General features: G+C 31.7%; 2 protein-coding genes across 4 annotated transcripts; both read left to right on the plus strand.

Moving 5' to 3' along the window:
- The first annotated feature begins 1544 nt into the window (after window positions 1-1544).
- Window positions 1545-5534, plus strand: LOC114184114 (cellulose synthase-like protein H1). 2 transcript variants are annotated; one of them, XM_085673920.1, is made up of 9 exons: window positions 1545-1804; window positions 1928-2252; window positions 2371-2499; window positions 3237-3353; window positions 3464-3676; window positions 3787-3904; window positions 4064-4254; window positions 4344-4694; window positions 4783-5534. In XM_085673920.1, exons 1-9 carry the CDS (start codon window positions 1545-1547, stop codon window positions 5305-5307), a joined length of 2229 nt encoding a protein of 742 aa, XP_085530046.1. In that variant the 3' UTR covers window positions 5308-5534. The 2 variants fall into 2 exon arrangements, with proteins under 2 accessions (XP_085530046.1, XP_027927164.2); XM_028071363.2 differs by having other exon boundaries at window positions 4067-4254.
- Window positions 5535-17926: 12392 nt separating this feature from the next.
- Window positions 17927-21513, plus strand: LOC114184113 (cellulose synthase-like protein H1). Of its 2 annotated transcripts, none has more exons than XM_028071361.2 (9): window positions 17927-18186; window positions 18310-18634; window positions 18753-18881; window positions 19210-19326; window positions 19440-19652; window positions 19761-19878; window positions 20035-20225; window positions 20315-20665; window positions 20754-21513. In XM_028071361.2, the coding sequence occupies exons 1-9, from the start codon at window positions 17927-17929 to the stop codon at window positions 21288-21290; spliced, it is 2241 nt and encodes a 746-aa protein (XP_027927162.1). In that variant the 3' UTR covers window positions 21291-21513. The 2 variants fall into 2 exon arrangements, with proteins under 2 accessions (XP_027927162.1, XP_027927163.1); XM_028071362.2 differs by having other exon boundaries at window positions 20038-20225.
- The last annotated feature ends 1407 nt before the right edge of the window (window positions 21514-22920 follow it).

A 22920-nucleotide genomic window follows, 5' to 3' on the forward strand; every position in this document is an offset into this window, starting at 1 on the left:
AAATGGGAGACACAAGAGTTATTATAATAAGTTCGATTAAATAAAATATTAATTAACTTTTAATAAAAAAGATAATTGTTAACTATAAATAACATTAATCCATAAAATTAAAAATCGATAAAAATATCAGTAATTGTAAGATAATATTTTAATTACATTTTTAAATTATATTAAAATATTTCCAACACAATACACATTAAAATATTAAATTAATATGTTGATATATTATTTTGTATTTTTAGTAAGTTTATTTTACGTATTTTTCATAGTTATCATGTGTATCTTTAAATAATGAACTCTATATTTTTACACATATTCTATCATTTATATACTCTTTGCCATTTTATTGACATATTGATTTTTTAAATTTATATATAATTTTTCATTTAGATTCTTTCAAAATTTAATTAAAAAGATGAAAATATTTTTCATTTCTTTGTTGAAACATTTAAATCTCTTTTAATATAATATATATTTACTAATATTAAAAACACAAAAACAAACACCAATGCGTAAATACCGTTTTAAAAAGGCATGGATTTCAAACTAATATGTACTTAACTATTTTAACACACTTTAAGAAAATACATAATGTAACAATGCAAATACTTTGCTCAACACCCGTTAATTATTTTCATTTTCTAAACGATAATAATAGAAAAATTAATACAACAATTTAAAACTTAGAAGAGGTTTATCAAATAAACAAGCTCTGGAAGAGAGTCTCTATTATAGTAGAGCAGGAGAATGAAAGAGGAAAAAGTTGAAAAGATTAGTTTATTGGTTTAAATAATAAAATATTACTTTATTATTATTTTTTTAATTACTCACTATTATAATTATTTAAGTAAAAAACAGGTCCACAATGTTTTCAACTACTTTTAAAAGTCATCACAAAAAATTGGTTAAGTAAAAAACAGGTCCATATATAATTATGATCCACAAATACTGTACATCACAGATAGACAAGTATACTATAGTTAATACATTTATTTTTAAAATAATAGGATACGATAGATACGTAATATATGAATATTTAAAATTTTATAATAATTTTTATAAACATAATAAATAAAAAACATATGTTTGTTAACGTGTGAATCTAAATTTTCTATTAGAGATCAATTATTTTGGTAGCCAATACTTTATAGCTAATATTAGTGATAATTTAAAAATCAATTCATAAATAAAATTATTTTAATTATCAATTTAGAAATTAATTATAATTTTTTGGAATTATTTTAATTGTTAAATTAGTTACAATATAGTGATTATTTTATTTTTTAATAAAATTGGTCATTATTCAAAAAATTCATCTTAGTGTACTATAATTTTATAAATTAGATATTTTATTAATAATTATCGTATATAAATATTAGAGCCGACACGTGAATCAAGTTTAAGACTTTTAGGTTTGACATGTCTGACGATGGCTCAGCTGCTCTTAACACCGCGTGTGTAAATAAGAAGAGTAGCCTTATCTGTGAAACAGCAGAAAATTATAGAAACTGCAGAGATTGTTCTAGTTCCTTGCTATTTGCTCAATGGCAAACCAAGAACATGATGACCCTCTCTATGAAAAAGTTTGGTTCAAACGCAGATATCAAAGAGTTATGGACACCTCCATTTTACTCCTCCTTCTCTTGCTTCTTAGTTATCGTCTTTTCTCACACAACAACTTCACTATCCCATGGACCCTTGCTTTTATATGTGAATCCTATTTCACCATCACTTGGATCATCATTCTCAGCACCAAGTGGACCCCTGCACTCACCAAAACCCACCCAGATCGTCTCTTGCAAAGGTATCAACTTCATGTCTTCATCATAATAACTAAGTCATAGCAAAACTATAATATTAACTTCTTTTTTAATGCTTATTATATAAGTATGCATGCATCTTTTCATTTCTTACACTTTATCCACAGGGTACCTGAACTTCCACGAGTAGATTTGTTTGTGGCAACAGCAGATCCTGTTCTTGAACCACCCATCATCACAATCAACACTGTGTTATCTCTTCTAGCACTCGATTATCCCACCAACAAACTGGCTTGCTATGTTTCTGACGATGGTTGTTCCCCTCTTACCTTCTATGCTCTTCTGGAAGCTTCCAAATTCGCTAAGTTTTGGGTACCTTTCTGTAAGAAAAACAAAATTCAACTGAGGGCACCCTTCAGCTACTTCTCCAGTGTTGCCACCACTAACAGTGAACATTCACCAGAACTCAAGCAAGAATGGTCACGAATGAAGGTAACTATACAGTATAGTTATTCCTCTTCGATGAATGAATGAATGTGACATCCATATCCTAGATAAGTTCTACCTTCCAAGTTTCTGAATCATAATCCGCAAAGTACTGTAACTGCAGGATATGTATGACAATCTTAGCCGAAAAATTCAAGATGTGACAAGGAAACAAATTCCACTACAACTTGATGATGGAGAATTTGCAGTTTTCTATAATACAGAACAAAGAAACCATCCATCCATAATTAAGGTAACTAACATACAGCATACAGCAGTCAAATATATTCATGCATCTAACCAATGGAATATATGTATATACATATATATCTAAATAACTACACATACCTGTTAGACTTTACTGAAAAAAAAAAGAACAATATAAATTATTTACAAAAGAAATAATATTTTTAATATATACCGTTGCTTTGTGAAAATCATTCATATAATGAACAGTTTTCAATTTTGAAAATAACGTTTGTACAATTTTGTATTATACATGTATGTGGGGGTATATCATTCATGTAAAGAACACTTTTTAATTTGAAAATAATGTTTTTACGTTTCTGTATTATACATGTATATGGGGTATAGTTGTATTGGATTTTCACAAACTGTTAAATACAGTGACGCGCTCTTCATCTTTTATTTATCAAATATCTCTCTTTCATTTCTTTTGTTTCCAAAATTATAAACAATCAAATTATTTAGGTATATACTTTTATATGAAGATGTTTATCTTTTTGACACAGTTGTACTGATGAAAAAAGCACAAGAAAACCACTAAAAAAACTTACTTAAAGGGAAATTATCTTTTTTGACAAACTTAACAAAATTGCTAAAAATAGAATTAAAATAAAATAATTTTTTATTTTTTAATTAAATAAAGTAATAAATTAATATTTTTTTACTTAAATAGAAAACTTTGTTAAAACTTTTTTAAAAATCATTGTGAACCTATAACAGCTCTTACTTAAAATGTATGCACAGGTTATATTGGAGAATAAGGATGGTGTTTTTGATGGACTGCCTCACCTAATATACCTCTCTAGAGAGAAGAAGCCACATCAAACACATAATTACAAAGCTGGAGCTATGAATGTGTTGGTAAGTTTTTGTTAACTAACATTTAGTCCTGGAAGAAGTTAAAAGTAATGATAACTCGATTTATTTTGAATTAATGACTCACGCATTCTCATCATTCTTATTATGTGCAGACAAGAGTGTCCGGATTGATGACCAATGCCCCTTTTATGTTGAACGTAGACTGTGACATGGTTGTGAACAATCCCAAGATTGTTCTACACGCTCTAAGCATTTTGATGGATTCACAAAAAGGGGAAGACGTTGCTTTCGTTCAATGTTTCCAACAATTCTACGATGGAATAAAAAACGACCCTTTTGGAAATCAGTTGGTGGCTGTATTTGAGGTGTTTTTTTCTCAGTTTTAAATGAAGCTCTAAGCTTTCTCTTCTCACGTAAATTTTATCAAGAAACGATCTTTGTGAACCAACATTTTCTGGTTTAATATCTAATGTAGTACATAATACGGGGCATGGCGGGACTTCAAGGACCCCACTATTCAGGAAGTAACGCATTCCACAGAAGAAATGTTATTTATGGTCTTTACCCTGAAGAAATCGAGATCGGCAGAAAAGGTCTTTCCCTCTCATAAATACACGAAATTATCTCACTCATCATACATTTTCATGATCCAAAATTTCAGACGTACCCTTATGTAAAAAAATTTAATTTACATTGTGCTTATTAGTAGTTAATTCTCATATATATATATATGACTTTTTTTTATTCTTTAGCAGGAAAATTGGGTGAAAAGAAATTACTAACACAGCAATTTGGAAGTTCAAAGGAGTTTATAAAATCAGCAGATCATGCTTTGGATGGGAAAACAAACTTTCATAATGATAGCAGTCCTTCAGATTGTATTGAGGCAGCAATTAAAGTTGCTGGATGTGAGTATGAATGTGGTACTTGGTGGGGTGAAAAGGTACAAAGACTAAACAAAATTACTTTCCAAACTTTTTATCTTTTGCAAAATTTAAATTTTTGTTAACAAGCTTTCTGGGGAACTTTTAGATTGGATGGCTTTATGGATCAATCGTAGAAGATTTTCCAACAGGGTTGAACATTCATAGAAGAGGTTGGAGATCAGAGTGTTGCACCCCAGATCCTATTGCCTTCACAGGGTGTGCTCCAAGAGGATTACTCTCTACAATGGTGCAACAAAAGAGATGGGCCACAGGTCTCACTGAAGTCTTCTTTGGAAAGCATTCTCCAATTATGGGAATGATCTTCGGTAAGATCCAATTCAGGGCAGGTTTATCTTATTCTTGGCTCGCCAATTGGGGCTTGCGTAGTGTATTTGAAGTTTGTTACGCACTCCTACCACCATATTGTATAATCACCGATACCAGTATCTTTCCAAAGGTTAGATCATTGATCAAACTTCATTATCAAGGTTATAGCATTCACTATAGAAATGATTCACAGTTACTTTCTCATTGTTTTATTCCAGGGACATGGTCTGTGGATTCCAATTGCTCTTTTTGTGATTTACAGCGTACACACTCTTTTAGAGTACCTTAAAATTGGGTTGTCCATCAGATATTGGTGGAATAATCAGAGAATGAGCATAATAACAACCACAACTGCATGGTTTATTGGGTTTTTGAGTGCCATGGTTAAGCTAGCAGGGATATCTGATAATGTGTTTGAAATAACAGAGAAGGAACTCTCAAGTGATGGAAACGATGGAGATGCAGGAAGGTTCACCTTCGATGAGTCTCCAGTTTTTGTGGTAGGCACCACCATTTTGTTGGTGCAATTGGGAGCCATGCTGATAAGGTTTTTGAGGTTGCAACCAACTCACAGTGAAAATGGTTGTGGAATAGGGGAGTTCATATCTAGCACATATGTGGTTGTGTGTTACTTTCCGTACCTCAAAGGATTGTTTGGCAGTGGAAAGTATGGGATTCCACTGTCCACCATGTGCAAGTCAGCAATCTTGGCTTTTGTCTTTGTGCATTTCTGTAGAAAGTAACTTTACATGAATCTTCGGTGGCCATTGTTTTTGTCTTTAGTTGTATTTAGGTGTTAGTATGTGGTTGTTATTACCCATTGAAAGGTGACAAATAATTTGGAGAATACCATCACTTCTTCAGCTTCTACACCAACCACATTGTACGATGAATGCCAAATCTTTAATATTAATTCTTCAAGATAGTAAATTATCATTTATATTATAACTACATTTTTAGTGTGCCTAAATTTATCAATTTTATAGTATTAGTCATATAAAAATTACTTATAGTATGATTTAATTTACATAATTTATTACTATGATTATTATTATCTTTCTGTCACGTTCTTAAAATAATAAGTGTTTTTTAAGTTGAATGTAAAAATTGAAATGGAAGGAAGAGGTAAGGAAGAGATGAAAATAGAGAAAAGAAAGAAACCAAATAAAAAAAACAAAAAATATTAAAAATGGATGAAAACATGATTTTTAAATTTAAAAAAAAATAAATTAAATTAATATGAATAATAAAATATATATAAATATAATTAAATTATATAAAAAATATATAAAATAAATAAATAAATAAATAATGTTGGAGAGCCGTGGCTCCCTTATGTCCTTTAAAATCCCTGGACCAAACTAAAGCCCTGGACCAAGCTAAAGCTCTGAGATTGTTAACGAGGCAGTGTAATAATTCAGAATTTGTATTACTTGTGGTACCAAATTATTGGCGTTGAGTCATCAACTTTTCAAATAATATTGACAAATTTTAGTTGTGTAAGTCAGTCTGTGGGACTCTTACGTTTCATTTGTTTGGTAGAGGCCTAGTTGTAGTAGTAGAGAATAATACCATTCTTCATAATCGAACGTTGTGGTCTGGTTTCTAATTCCAGCAATGGAAGTGTAGGAAGTGCGGCGCTGTTCCGAAAGTTGGGGAAATATTATGGTTTTTAATATTTTTTAGTTGAGGATAGTTAGTTCATTTTCTTAGGACTATGGGGTGCTGGAAGAAAATATAGGCGTGCAGAAAGAAAGCACTCCTTCAAATTTGTATAAGAGAAATGGGTTTACTCTGTTTGTTTATATTGTCTTCATTTGGGGGGTTTCTTCTGCAACTCGAAACATTTATCATGTCATATAAACAAATTTTAAATTTCCAATTTATCCATCAAATAAAAATAATTATATTTTTATACTCTGTAACTCATCAAAACTAAGTTTTTTTTTTTTTCTAACCGACGTTGGCATTTGATGTCTTATTTAAATTTTACTGATATTAACATTCGGTACTTTATTTTTAGTTTTAATTTTCTTTTCGTTTTTTTTTCATTTATAAATGTCAACATCCAATTAAAATATATTAAAAAAATTCTATATACCAACATATTTATATATATGTATATATATTTTTTGTTTTATTTTTTAATTTACTTTTATTTTTTGTTATAAAATATATTAATATTTTATTAAATATATAAATAATATTTTATAAATTAAAAAAAAATAAAAAGTAAATAATATATATATATATATATATATATATATATATATATATATATATATATATATAAACTGATTTTGAAATCTAGTTTTATATATGTACCAAATATCGATATGCAATAACGAAAAAATAAAATAGTTTTCGATGTCAATATCGGTAGAACAAAATTAAACATGTTGGCATCCATAAATGAAAGAAAAAACTATAATATCAGATATCGACAATCGAGACAAGAAAAATATAAAAAGAAAAAGTATTAGATATACATCATAAAATAAAATAAAATATCAGATGTTAGACGTTCGTTGAAAAAAAATAAACTTGAAAGTGAGTCACTTAGAGAGGAAAAAAAAAACTAGTTTCTTTTATTTAAGGGGCAAAGTGAAAATTTAAAAAATGTTTGGAAGTGTAAAAGAATTATTTGAAGGTGCAGAAATAAGCCCCTTTCAATTGGGTCAAAGAATGAATTTGGACTCATGAATTTGCGATACACAACTTCACTATTTTAAATCTTTTATTAAATTTAAAATCATTTTTTTAGAAAAAAAAGAAGCTATTTGAAACTATTTTTAATACTTTATAAAATTTATTTCTATAAATTATTGATAATTATTTTGATTCTCATTTATTTTTTCAAAATTAAAAAAATTATTCTATGAATCTTTTTAAAAATGAATTTTGCAACGAATTACCAATGAAACCTAAAATTAGTAAGAATTTTAGTTTAAATTCATATTGCAAATCAAATAAAATAAGTATAGTTGTAAATTTAATAGTGATAAATTGAATCAATAATTTTTTATTGAAATGTTAAAGTGTTTACAGAAATCAGCATAAATTATTTGATTAGAGACGTAATTGTAATTATTACAAACTTGATGAGAGACTAAAATATAGTTATTAAAAATATTCAAAGAATTATAAAAAATAAAAAATAATTAAAGACCAACCTTCTATTAATAGAAAATTTATAGGGACCAATTTATATAATTTTTTTAAAATTTAAGAACTTATATATCATTTTGAAGAAAAAAAATAGTTAACAAAATATACCCAATTTTTTACTTTTGAAAGATGTATCTTTAATGGAATCATAAATAATAATTAACATTACTTTTTATATTATGTCCGTAAAGACTAAGAATTACGCACCTCAATTACAAATGAGAGCAAAATATTACTCAAAAGTTTAAATATATCAATTATCATAATTTTATACAAAAATTATCAATTAATATATGTAACTTTTATTGCGAAATCATTTATTGAAATAATATCAATAAAGAGTAGGGTACCGTGTAAAATTTTGAGAAGGATTAATCATTTCTACACTTGAATGTTATATTCTTTTTATCATATTTTTTAAATATACGTACTTTCATATTATCTCACTTTAAAGATAAAAATATTGTATATTATCCATATTATAAAATCAAGTTAACAATAAAAAAAACATAAAACAATAAAAAGATAAAAATTAATAACAAATCATATGAATAAATATCGAAATAAAATGAGAAAATATAAATGTCGTGTTAGTTATTAGCGATCGAAACATAACAAATAATTTGAAAAATAACTTTTATTTCTACACCAACTATATTAAGTGTACAATGAGAATGTCGAATTTTTAATAGTAATTGTTCAAGATTATAAATTATCATTTATATTATAATAAGTACATTGTTTGTGTACATGAATGGAGTGATTTTATAGTATTATTAGTCAAATAAAAATTACTTATAATATGCTTTTAATTTATATAATTTATTATTATGATCATTGTTTTATTTCTGTCACGTTGTTATAATAATAAATGATTTTTAAAATTTGTAAAACCTATATATATATATAAGTAATTATTATTTTAAAAAATATATGATATAATTTGCTAATGTTAAATTTAATATCCCTCTTGGTGTAAAAGTTAGAAGTTGAATTGGTATCCATTTAATATTTTGTAATATATTTTTGTGTGATTTTTGATAAAATAAATCTATTTATGAACCATAAACACTATAATTATGACCATCATTTTTATCTAGAACCACATTTAGGCTTTGCATTTTCATATTTTGTATAAAATCGCAGTTCTTTAAGGCTAAGAGAAATATAAATAAATATATATATATATATATATATATATATATATATAGTTTGTTTAGATAAATAAATGTCAATGGTAAAAAAAATGAAAATAAATATTAATAAATATCCCTATAGAATAGGACATTTTCAATTCTGAACAAAAATCGTAATGTTTAATTCCCTACTTTCTATGCATCTAAAATTCCTTCACGCCATGACCACAGCTTGACAGGTGATGAAAAAAGTAATCAAATTTAATGATGATAACATCCTTAAATCCCAAGATCAACGCCACTGATATGCTGTCTAGAAGCACAGTGAAACCCTCATTCTTTATTAGTTGAATCACAAAGTCTCCCAGATTGCAACCATCAGTTGGATCAATGATGCCAAAGACGATTTTTCACAAGGTAACTTTGTTCGTATAAAATCCTAAGCAATGAACTATGTAATTTTTACCTCATCCTACACATAATTCTCCTAATACATCCTACGAAGACTGTTACAATTGTTCAGTAGTAACCATCAAAATTGCGTGCTGTGTTTCCTTCAAGCCTCAAGATGAACAATAAGCTGTACAATCTAATATGTTAATTGAGTCCTATGCATTTTAAAGACCTTCAAAGTAACAATTGGGTATATAAGGAGGGGAAGACAGGTTTGCAACGCATTTGAACTTTTGGTGCTTGTACTTATCTCAGCTTTGAAGGATTCTGTCTTTCTTAACAAATACAGATCATGCAAGATTTTGACACATTTTTTCAATTCAGCTGGTTTGTAACCGGTCACTCAAAGAATAAATTTCGTGACATATTCAACCATGACGAAATACTATAATTTAAAAAGATAAAGATCAATGATGGGTATGGGATAGCTAAATTCGTCTTGCCTTACCACCACGTTGTCATCCCTAATAAAGATCAACATCGACCACAAACGTTTCGATCTCCTTAACTACTCTCCGCACATCATCTTTATAATGCTCGCAACGCGTCTTAGTGCATCCTACAAGGGTAACAAGTAAAAACATACGAATGTTATCTAATGAAAGTGTTATAATGATTATGTAAATAAAATTACTCACTCGTAGGCTGCGTAATGATTTTGTTCTTCTCCGTACGTGTACATCATCAAGGATATCATGCAACGTTGGGTACATGTGAACCAATGCAACGACTCGCCATGCATATCCACCACATTTCGTAAGATCTCTGAATAACAATAGATATGAGACAGTAATGTATGTTCCACTCTTGTCCGCACAAATTATACACTTAATAAAATCCAACAAGTAAGCTCGTGCAGAATACCCCTAACAACTAAATTAGTGGTGTCATAGCACCAACAATATCCAAATGGACAATAGGACAAAATTTTCCCATTGTAGGTAGATGAGGAAGCATGAACATGTGATTTTAATAACAATTAAGTAAGGAGATATCATATGGACCTCGAGGATATTCAAGTCCTTCTTAGTACTCATATTCACTTCTCCAACAACTTGTGGCTTGTCAACAAGGGCTTGAGGGTCGCCAACCAATAACACAAAAAAGTACAAAAAAAATTAAAATTGTCCAAACAGAATTTTGCAAATCAGTACATCTGCATCCTGAAAACCAACTATACCAGGTCCTGAAAGCCCATAACACCGGTTTCTGTAAAACGGTAATACCGGGTTCTAAAAGTCGATAGCATCGGGTTCTGAAAATCGGTAACACCGAGTTTTGAAAGCCGATAACTACAATCCAAAAGGATAGTAGTGGAATTATAAAAAGTTGGGATGTAGGAAGAAAAATTGGGGGTGCAAGAAGAAAAAACCCAAATTTCATATCCTCTGCCTATGCATTTTCTCTTGGCACCCTCAAAAATTTATCTCCATTCACATTTGGCATTGCTAGAGAATCATAAAAAATCTCCAAACTCGAAAGAGACTTTTTCACACTCATGTCATTACAGAGAATTTTGAGAGCTACACACAGACCAAAAAGGAGAGAGGAGGAAGATTAAAAAGAAGAACATGTATTAGCTCATCATCAAAAATCCATCCTCTGAGTCACCCAGACTAAGAAACACTGTTATTGCATTCATAAATACAAGGAACCATTCATCTGGCATCACTAGTGCACTTTGGGCTTTCTAACTCGGGCTTTATGCCACAGTTATAGCATAAATGAGGCATATAAATAAGCGGTGACAATTTTGTAATTGATGCAACGGTTTATGCCCCGATCATCAGTTGACCCGAAGCAAAAACCTATCTTATGCCTCGGTTCTGAGGGACCCGAGGCCTAAAGCGTCTCCAAATTTTTCTCCCTCCCGCCACTTTGAATTTTTGAATTTAAAACAAAAACTTTATACCTTAGTTGTTACTGACCCGAGGCAGTAAAGTCAGTTTATGCCTCGTTTGTTACTCACCTAAGGTAGTAAAATGGCCTACTATTTTTTTTCTTTTTTTTGTTGGACTCTATGGCCTCGGGTGTTAGGACCCGAGGCAGAAGATATTGATGTTGATATGCCTCGACTTTTTATTGAACCGAGGCATAAGGTAGGTTGAATATCCCTAAATTCATAAACAGATTCATCTTCTTCCTGGTGCACGAAAACAACCTTTGGTGTGTGAAATCTCATATTTTTTGTTAAATCCTGCGACCCACCATCGCAGATCTGCCGACGTGCCAGCCTCCTCCGCCTGTTGTCGGCATTGTGCCTCCTCCGATGAGAATAGCAGTTGTGCCACCTTCGTCCGCAAGTTGTGTTTTTTTTTTCATTTTTGTTTTGCAGTTTCAATCTATAACATCCCGTCAAGATATTACAAATTTTTAATAAAATAAAGGAAATAAATAAATACGCTGCATTTAATAATACCTCATTTCCCAAAACGTGAGAAATTTAAACTTTATTAAATAAATAAAAAGTACTCAAATCCATAATTCACAAAACCATAATGTTATAAAAACACCCATAAGGGTTTACAACTTATTTGAAAACCAATAAAAATAAAAACATAAGATTCCCGAGCTATCTCCTCTCCGTAGCTGAGCTCCACCAGAACCACCTGCATCAACATCCTCTACTCATGTGTACCACGCATACGATCATCGTCAAACACAAACAGATAGGGTGAGCTTAACAAATAAAGCATATATAAATTGTATACACATATACAACATATCAATATAAACAACACAATAATTCCAAAGGGCTTCCATTCTTTTAATTCATACCACCTGGCCACAACCAGGTTATTCGTGTTCTACATTTGCTAGTGATCACTTCAAGATGACTTGTTGTCATACCTATCGACCACAACCGATAGAGCACTGTGGGAAACCATGCTACGGATCATACACTATAACGCCAAGTGGAGTTTCCAAATACGAATCTAGTTCGCAACGTCCCAAGACTACGAAACTCGTCAGTTAACAACTGAGGAGGGCAATCTATCGGACCCATCCGTACTAGCCACAACCAGCACACTCACACCGGCAACACTCGCCAACCCGAGCCACAACTCAAGAGTTCCCCGTGTTCATCCGTAATCCCAAGCCACAATTGAAGAGATGTTATTCCGAGCCACAACTCAAGGAATATCATGTGCTTTAACCCCTATCCCGAGCCACAACTCAAGGGATATGTTCTGAGTCACAACTCAAGGAACCCAAAAATTTCACCTTTGAAGCATCACGAGAAGCCTTGTAGATCACACATATAGATTCAACAAACCAATGTTGCAGCAACAAAATCGCTTGGCAGGGGACACGTACCGCCAGGCGCTGCTGCGTTCAGACCACCTGGTGGGTGACGCATACCGCCAGGCGCGTAGCACCTCTGAAAATCTCCACGCTGCAGACCGTGCCTGGCGGGATCCCCCACGCCGCCAGGCGTAAGCGTTCCAGGAACCATTGTCATTCTCGCTATCGCCTGGCAATCCATCCCCTACCGCCGGGCGCTATACCAGTATCTCAAATTGTACTGGTTTATACTTTTCATACATAATTTCAATCATCTTAGATACTCCCAGAAGGCATTACATGATTGTCAATCCTATTCGTCCCAATCTAGAGTTCCCAATTTGCTTTTCTTGTAACTCATTATCATATTTAACCAATTGACACAAGTCACACTCTGAATCATACCACCATTCAAAGCAACTAAATAACCACCATGTTACTTCTTTTAGACCAAAGGCATCATCCCAACTAAACTTACTACCATTTCTCATTGCTACATCAACCCAAAGCACGTTCATTCTCCTTTAACACTAGAACTCTGCGTGTTTTACCCCAAGACAACACCATACTATTTTCTCTTCCTGAATTTCCAACATGATCTGAATTCCTCTATTTACCAATTAGTCCAAAATGCTTGAAGTTAATCCATCAACCTGGCTGATTATACCTATGGGACCTATAATTAATTCTACACCTCAACCACAAGCTCCTTATAATTAATTCTTGCTCCTCGCTTGCATAATTCATTCCCACAATTGCTATCCAATATTTGTTCTACACCCGCATATAAAAAACATCCTAACCTTTCCAAAATCGCAGAGCCTTCAATATATCAGCAGCCACGTAGAGAGAGATATCTTTGCAATAGCGCCTGGCGGTAGATCCTATGCCGCCAGGTGGTGCGTATGAGTTCTGGATTTTCCAGAATCCCCCTCCCTACAATAAATCCTAAATCTCCCCATTTAGCCTTCATCATGTCCAATTTCTCCTAGTTCACACTCTAACTCATTCGTATACAATCCAATGTGCAAACCACACTCATCCCCTATGATTTCCTCTTAAAATTTCCACACTAATTTGTCTATCAGTAAAATCCCCAATATTTCTAACCTTATCATTGTTCCATTCGAATTAATCATCCATTACATGAAATTCAAATACAATCCAACATCAAATCATCCTTCAACAATTAGCCTTGGTTTCCCCTCTGATCAAAATCACCCAAAACGCCCAGAATAGGAAGAATCAAGCCACAAACCCGCGTCGCCTAGCGGTTCAATCAAACCCGCCTGGCCCTTCATCCAGAAAAACCCAAAATTGGGTTGAGCAGCCAGCGTCGCCTGGCAATCAAGCAAGTGCCGCCAGGCAATTCCATCTCTGAAACCCAGAAACATCAGGATTATCATGCGTCGCCTGGCGGCTATGAATAGCCCGCTAGGCGATTTCTAGAAAATTTTCAGAAACCCGAATTTCAAGGCAAACGACGAAAGATCACACATACACATGATATAACTCATACATTTAGACATAAAAGCAACAAATAGAACGTAATTTAGCTCCCTTAACCTGATTTCCTTTGCTAAAACTTGAAATTTTCTGCCTCCTCCTTTGATCAATGTATGGCTTCTCTCCCTCACCAATTCAGCTCCAATTCTTCACTCAAACCTCACCACTCTCTAATTTGTGTGCTCTAATTCTGAGTACAATCCCAGCTTGCCATAACCCTCACTCTCACCACAATTTAGCCTTTTAAATGTGACCTTAATGTGGTTTAATTGCACAAAAACGAAAATGGCATAATGGTGATGTTAATTACCATTTATGGTATGTTTTTCAGCTACCCATGGCTCCTCCTTAACCATCTAGGGTTTCTATGTCTTTCCACCTTCATGCCAAAAGAATTATTGGCAAAAAGAAAGTTTAACTTGGGTTCACCAAGGTTTGAACCCACAACCATGCTAAGTTAATGCTAAACCATCATGCCAATTTATTTTTCTTGCTAACTAATACAATTCAATCATTATGTCATCATTCAACATACTCAACCATATTATTAAAACAATAATAATTAAATAACACATAAATGACATACATAGGACTCAAACCCAAGTCCTCTCACATAACCAAGTACTCTCAACCACTTGAGCTAGTACTTTTCCATGTCATACCAATCAGAATTTAATTCCATAAAGGCTTCTACTACCCGCATTAATTAATTAATTAATTAAATCTCACGGTTCTTACACAATCCATTTTCTTGGGTGCTTTTCCTGTAAGGTTGGGGTTCGTCTTGCTATGTTTCCTCATGTTTTGGTGTAGGTGAACTTCAAATAGTGGTTGATTCAATGGTTGTTGGCACGAGAGTTTGGATGCACAAGGTGGTGGTGTTTCGCGAAGTGACATCGCTGCAGGCTGACGACGATGAGCGTGTTGATGTTTCGCAAACTGGTGAATATGCGTTCTGGGTCAATGAGATGTTGCACTATAGGTGGTTGAAAAGCAAGGAGATTAGGCATTTTCCAGTGAGGCTCTCATACTATGCGTGCTCGTGTTCTTGGAGGTTTCTGGCTTTGCGATTTGGTTCTATGTGAGTTTGTCAATGATGGCATGTTTGATTCCTAAACCTGATTTTTTTTTTTAATTCTTAACGCATTTTATGCCTTGGTTGCCATCAGAACCGATGTAGTAATGATGAGATATGTCTCGGGTAAGAACTGAGGCAGAAAGGTGAACCTTTTTTACCTCAGCTAGATATGCGTCGGGTCTTAAACCAAGGCCAAGTGGCTAAAATAATCGCGGCAGAAACCCTTTCCTACATTGGTGCATCCCGAATCAACAAACCTCAGAACGTAAATTCACATTACGTAACTTTATCCACATTATCAGACGAGTCTAACACTATATATTAAACGAATATATTAATATTTTAATTAGACAAGTCTAGCAATATGTTAGAAAATGATTAAACAAATAACATAACTAATAATAAAATTATGAAAAATATAATAATAATTATTAGAGCAAAAATAATATTGTATATGAAAGAAAGAATATTAATCAAAGACCAAACATTTATAATAACATGAAAAGATAAAATATGATTGAGGGAAGGAATATAAATAACCTAGGTTGAGGCATGCATAGTGTTATCCTTAGAGAGAAAACGTCCACACTCCTTTCCCGTGATCCAACAATCTGTTAGATCGATTGAGTGCGGTGAATGATCTCTGAACCTTCTGAATAACACTATTTTAAGAGATAATATACAGAAAAAAAGAGTAACACTTTTGAGAAAACTATAGTATTTGTTGTGTCTTTCCTCATGTATCTAGGTAGTATTTACAGATAGAAAAAGAAGATACAAGAATTCATTATAATAAGTCCGATTAAATAAAATATTCATTTGTAATAAAAAAAGTCATAAACTATGAATAACATTTATCCATAAAATTAAAATTCCTTAAAAATATTAGTAATTGTAAGATAATATTTTAATTACATTTTTAAATTATATTAAAATATTTCCAATACAATACACATTAAATTATTAAATTAATATTTTATACATTATTTTGTATTTTAGTAAGTCTATTTTACATATTTTTCATTCTTATCATGTGTATCTCTAAATAATGAACTCTATATTTGTACGCATGTTCTATCATTTATATTTACTCTTTACCATTTTATAGATATATTGATTTTTTAAATTTATATATAACTTTTCATTTTGATTCTATTCAAAATTTAATTAAAAATGAAAATATTTTTCATTTATTTGCTGAAGCATTTAAATCTCTTTTAATATAATATATCTAAATCTCTTTTAATATAATATATATTTACTAACGTAAAAAATACACAAACAAACACCGATCTATGCGTAAATACTGGTTTAAAAAGGCATGGATTTAAAATTAGGGTTAAATATATTTTTTATCTCTTAACTTTCAGTCAATTTTGAAATTAGTCAATTTCGAAATTTTGAACTAATTTAGTTCTTCATTTTTCGAAATACGTGAATTTAGTCCTTTTAATCAAATTTTGTTAGGTTTATTTGATATTTCGTACATATTTCATGATTGTATTTGAGTTGTTTATACTGTTTGACACATTTCTGCTTTAATGTTAAGTCAAATACTATTATGAAACGCGCTTGAAATATCAAATAAACTTAATAAAATTTGATTAAAATGACTAAATTCACGTATTTCGAAATATGGAGAACTAAATTGGTTTAAAGTTTCGAAGTGGACTATTTCTAAAATTCACTGAAAGTCAAGGGATCAAAAACATATTTAACCCTTCAAACTAATATGTACTTAACTATTTTAACACACATTAAGAAAATACATAACGTAACCATGCAAATACTTTGCTCAACACCCGTTAATTAATTTCATTTTCTACACGAAAATAATAGAAAAATTATTACAACAATTTAAAACTTAGAAGAGGTTTATCAAATAAACAAGCTCTGGAAGAGAGTCTCTATTATAGTAGAGCAGGGAGAATGAAAGAGGAAAAAGTTGAAAATATTAGTTTATTGGTTTAAATAATAAAATATTACTTTATTTATTTTTAATTACTCACTATTAAAATTATTTAAGTAAAAAACAGGTCCATGATCAAATACAAAAATATTTTTATTGATAATTATTGTTAAAGTACCTAAAGTATTATACACAACATATATATCAAATAGAGATGCATGACCCAAATTGAACGTGGATCAAATATAATCAATTACGAGATTACGTTAAAGATCATCATAATGAATTATTTCAGATGTACTTGCTGAACATTAAACATAACGAAGACAGTATTTGGAGCATGAAAGTTCGTTTTCGATGGATGAAAGTTGCTATCGTCATTGAAAATTTTCTTCTGTCCGATTACTAATTTGGCATTTAATTTGGTTTGTGCTCTTTTCCTTTTATGAGTACGTTATGAGGATTTAAACCAAGAAAATACACTACAATTATTAGAAAAATATGATATTGAATCTGACTGAGTCGATGATATCCCCACAATAAAGACCACGTGAAAAAAATAATAAAACACTATTAATTTAATATAGAAATTAAATTTTTTAAAACTTTTATAAATTCTTATAATTTCAACTAAAAATTTCCTATCCAAGCATAAAAGATAGTAAACATACGAGTCAATTTCATTTTAAGACTTTTAGGTTTGACAAGTCTGACATGGCTCTTGCTCTTAAAATCGCGTGTATAAATAAGAAGAGTAGCCTTATCTGTGAAACAGCAGAAAATTATAGAAACTGCAGAGATTGTTCTAGTTCCTTGCTATTTGCTCAATGGCAAACCAAGAACATGATGACCCTCTCTATGAAAAAGTTTGGTTCAAACGCAGATATCAAAGAGTTATGGACACCTCCATTTTACTCCTCCTTCTCTTGCTTCTTAGTTATCGTCTTTTCTCACACAACAACTTCACTATCCCATGGACCCTTGCTTTTATATGTGAATCCTATTTCACCATCACTTGGATCATCATTCTCAGCACCAAGTGGACCCCTGCACTCACCAAAACCCACCCAGATCGTCTCTTGCAAAGGTATCAACTTCATGTCTTCATCATAATAACTAAGTCATAGCAAAACTATAATATTAACTTCTTTTTTAATGCTTATTATATAAGTATGCATGCATCTTTTCATTTCTTACACTTTATCCACAGGGTACCTGAACTTCCACGAGTAGATTTGTTTGTGGCAACAGCAGATCCTGTTCTTGAACCACCCATCATCACAATCAACACTGTGTTATCTCTTCTAGCACTCGATTATCCCACCAACAAACTGGCTTGCTATGTTTCTGACGATGGTTGTTCCCCTCTTACCTTCTATGCTCTTCTGGAAGCTTCCAAATTCGCTAAGTTTTGGGTACCTTTCTGTAAGAAAAACAAAATTCAACTGAGGGCACCCTTCAGCTACTTCTCCAGTGTTGCCACCACTAACAGTGAACATTCACCAGAACTCAAGCAAGAATGGTCACGAATGAAGGTAACTATACAGTATAGTTATTCCTCTTCGATGAATGAATGAATGTGACATCCATATCCTAGATAAGTTCTACCTTCCAAGTTTCTGAATCATAATCCGCAAAGTACTGTAACTGCAGGATATGTATGACAATCTTAGCCGAAAAATTCAAGATGTGACAAGGAAACAAATTCCACTACAACTTGATGATGGAGAATTCACAGTTTTCTCTAATACAGAACGAAGAAACCACCCGACCATAATCAAGGTAACTAACATATAGCAGTAAAATATATTCAATCAAGGTAACTAACATATAGCAGTAAAATATATTCATGCATCTGACCAGATCTGATAACTTCTGATAACTAAACATACATGTATTGGATTTTCACAAAATGTTAAATACAGTGGGACACTCTTCATCTTTTATTTATTAGATATCTCTCTTCCATTTCTTTTGTTTCCAAATTTATAAACAATCAAATTATTTACAAAATATACTTTTATATATGAACATGTTTATCTAGGTAACACACTTATACTGATGAAAACGGAACAAGAAAGCCACTAAAAAGACTTATGTGTATGCACAGGTTATATCGGAGAATAAGGATGGTGTTTCTGATGGATTGCCTCACCTAATATACGTATCTAGAGAGAAGAAGCCACATCAAACACATAATTACAAAGCTGGAGCCATGAATGTGTTGGTAAGTGTTTTTAAGTAAGATTTTGTCCTCTGTAAGAAGTTAAAGTTAATGACCAAACTCAATTTATTTTGAATGAATGACCCACGTATTCTCGTCATTCTTATAATGTGCAGACAAGAGTCTCTGGATTGATGAGCAATGCCCCCTTTATGTTGAACGTAGACTGTGACATGGTTGTGAACAATCCCGAGATTGTTCTGCATGCTCTGTCCATTTTGATGGATTCCAAGAGTGGAAAGGAAGTTGCTTTTGTTCAATGTTTTCAGCAATTCTACGATGGGATAAAAGACGACCCTTTTGGAAATCAGCGAGTGTCTGCATTTGAGGTGTTTTTCTCAGTTATAAATGAAGTTCTAAGCTTTCTCTTCTCAAGCAAATTTTACCAAAAAAGGATCTTTGTGAACCAACATTTTCTTGTTTAATATATAATGCAGTACGTAATACGGGGAATGGCAGGACTTCAAGGACCCCACTATTCAGGAACTAACACATTCCACAGAAGAAATGTTATTTACGGTCTTTGTCCTGAAGAAATCGAAATTGGCAGAAAAGGTCTTTCCCTCGTAAATACAAGAAATTATCTCATTCATGATCATACTTTTTCATGATCCAAATTTTCAGACGTACCCCTATGTAAAAAAAGTTAATATACATTGTGCTTATTAATAGTTGATTCTCATATATATATGACTTTTTTTTATTCTTTAGCAGGAAAATTGGGTGAAAAGAAACTATTAACACAGCAATTTGGAAGTTCAAAGGAGTTTATAAAATCAGCAGATCATGCTTTGGATTGGAAAACAAACTTTCATAATGATAGCAGTCCTTCAGATTGTATTGAGGCAGCAATTAAAGTTGCTGGATGTGAGTATGAATGCGGTACTTGGTGGGGTGAAAAGGTACACATACTAAACAAAATTACTTATCAAACCTTTTTATCTTTGAAAAATTTAAATTTTTGCTAACAAGCTTTCTGGGGAACTTTTAGATTGGATGGCTTTATGGATCAATCGTAGAAGATGTACCAACAGGGTTGAATATTCATAGAAGAGGTTGGAGATCAGAGTGTTGCACCCCAGATCCTATTGCCTTCACAGGGTGTGCTCCAAGAGGATTACATACTTCAATGGTGCAACAAAAGAGATGGGCCACAGGTGTCACTGAAACCTTCTTTGGAAAGCATTCTCCTATTATGGGAATGATCTTTGGTAAGATCCAATTCAGGGCAGGTTTATCTTATTATGGGGTCGTGGATTGGGGCTTGCGCGGTGTATTTAATATTTGTTATGCACTCCTACCTGCATATTGCATAATCACCGATACCAGTATCTTTCCAAAGGTTAGATCATTGATAAAACTTCATTATCAAGGTTATAGCATTCACTATATAAATGATTCACAGTTACTTTCTCATTGTTTTATTCCAGGGACCTGGTCTGTGGATTCCAATTGCTCTTTTTGTGATTTACAGCGTACACACTCTTTTAGAGTACCTTAAAATTGGGTTGTCCATTAGAAATTGGTGGAATAATCAGAGAATGAGCATAATAGCAACCACAAGTGCATGGTTTATTGGGTTTTTGAGCGTCATGCTTAAGCTAGCAGGGGTATCTGATCCTGTGTTTGAAATAACAGATAAGGAACAACTCTCAAGTTCTGATGCTGATGGAAACGATGGAGATGCTGGAAGGTTCACATTCGATGAGTCTCCAGTTTTTGTGGTCGGCACCACCATTTTGTTGGTGCAATTGGGAGCCATGCTGATAAGGTTTTTGAGGTTGCAACCATCTCATAGTGAAAATGGTTGTGGAATAGGGGAGTTCATATCTAGCACATATGTGGTTGTGTGTTACTTTCCGTACCTCAAAGGATTGTTTGGCAGTGGAAAGTATGGGATTCCACTGTCCACCACATGCAAGTCAGCAATCTCGGCTTTTGTCTTTGTGCACTTATGTAGAAAGTAATGTTACATGTTCAGTGGTCACTGTTTTTATCTTTAGTTTATTCAGTTTCATGTTCAGTGGTCACTTTTCCTATCTTGAGTTTATTTAGGTGTCCCGTAGTTTTCACGGAGAATACTATCACTTCTTCGTCAGCTTCTACACCGACAATGTTAATTGAACAATGAATGTCACATCTTTAATATTGATTCTTCAAGATTATAAATTATTATTTATATTATAACTACATTGTTAGTGTGCCTAAATGTTATCATTTTATAGTATTAGTCAAATAAGAATTACTTATAGTATGATTTTAATTTACATAATTTATTATTATTATGATTATTATTATTATTATTATCTTTGTGTCACGTTCTTAAAATAATAAGTGTTTTTTAAATTTATATATATATATATATATATATATATATATATAATTAAGGAATATTTTAAAACAATATATGATATAACTTGTGAATGTTAAATTTAATACTTTTTTGGTATAAAAAATAGAAATTGAATTGGTATCCAGTTATACCAATGCTGGAATTATAGTTTTTTTATTGTATAATTCGTAGTTATTCGGATTATATAATATAAAATTCAAAAATATTACTTTAACATATATTGGATTGTATAATTCAAAAATATTTATTTGTATTCTATGTTGCAAATTTACATTATTAATTATAAAATCTGTAACATAAATTTGGAATATAATTTGGGATGTAAATATTAATTTGAATTATGTAATTTATAATGTAAAATAGGGGTTGCATTGGATGGGATAATGATTCAATCCACGTCTATTTTAAATTTAAATAATTGAATTAGATTTTTTATCCAAATCTATTTTCAGTAAAATTAGTTTGGATTTTTTTAAATCCAAATCTAAATATTTGGATCAAGATTTAAATTCAGTTCAAATATTTTGATCAAGATCAAAATTTAGAATCTATTTTTTTGTAAAAGAAAATTAAATTGAATTTTCTAAAACTTGTGTCTTTATGACCGACACGATGAAATTTGGTTACAGCCCTCAATTTGACCCAACCCACAGAGCTAGGGCCACAAAAGCCCATAGGACAAAAAAGCTCGCCCATGGGCTTTTTTCTTAAACATGAAAAATATATTATTTTTTAAAATATATTATTAAACTTTATGTCGTCGGCTCAGAATCGACAGGTCTAGTCGTCGTGTCGACCCGATTAGCCCGTCAAGTTTGTCGGGTCTGCCCGGTTCATACGGATCGTCTGGCACGTTTCATGCGGGTCGTCTGACACAGCCCGTCTGAGTCGTCAGGTCAACTTAGCCTGTCTAGGTTGTCAGATATCCAATCCATAAAATATTCAAAATGTGGATTAGGTTGAAATCCAAATCCATTAAAATGGATTTTAAATGGGTTGAATTTTTAATAAAATAGATTATAAATGGATTGGATCAGAGCTAATGTGGATCGGATCAAGAAAATTAGATTTTTTGCCCACCTTATAAAATTATATTCTAGACCGTATAATTTGTAATGTAAATTTAAAAAATATTTTGGAATACAAATTTTATTTTGTATAATCAATAATGCAAATTGGAAATATAAATTATATTTTGAATTGTACAATCCACAATACAAATTTACATTATAAATTATTAAATC

This window comes from Vigna unguiculata, chromosome 5 (assembly GCF_037176805.1).
Source record: "Vigna unguiculata cultivar grain cowpea cultivar isolate G323 ecotype 2 chromosome 5, ASM3717680v1, whole genome shotgun sequence".
NCBI classification, from domain to species: Eukaryota; Viridiplantae; Streptophyta; class Magnoliopsida; order Fabales; family Fabaceae; genus Vigna; species Vigna unguiculata.

Coding starts and splice junctions, on each gene's coding strand:
- LOC114184114 (XM_085673920.1), top strand. CDS start 1,545: ATGGCAAACCAAGAACATGATGACCCTCTCTATGAAAAAGTTTGGTTC. Junction 3,354..3,463: donor CTGGAGCTATGAATGTGTTG/GTAAGTTTTTGT, acceptor TATTATGTGCAG/ACAAGAGTGTCCGGATTGAT. Junction 4,695..4,782: donor ATACCAGTATCTTTCCAAAG/GTTAGATCATTG, acceptor GTTTTATTCCAG/GGACATGGTCTGTGGATTCC.
- LOC114184113 (XM_028071361.2), top strand. CDS start 17,927: ATGGCAAACCAAGAACATGATGACCCTCTCTATGAAAAAGTTTGGTTC. Junction 19,653..19,760: donor AGCGAGTGTCTGCATTTGAG/GTGTTTTTCTCA, acceptor TATATAATGCAG/TACGTAATACGGGGAATGGC. Junction 19,879..20,034: donor AATCGAAATTGGCAGAAAAG/GTCTTTCCCTCG, acceptor TTTATTCTTTAG/CAGGAAAATTGGGTGAAAAG.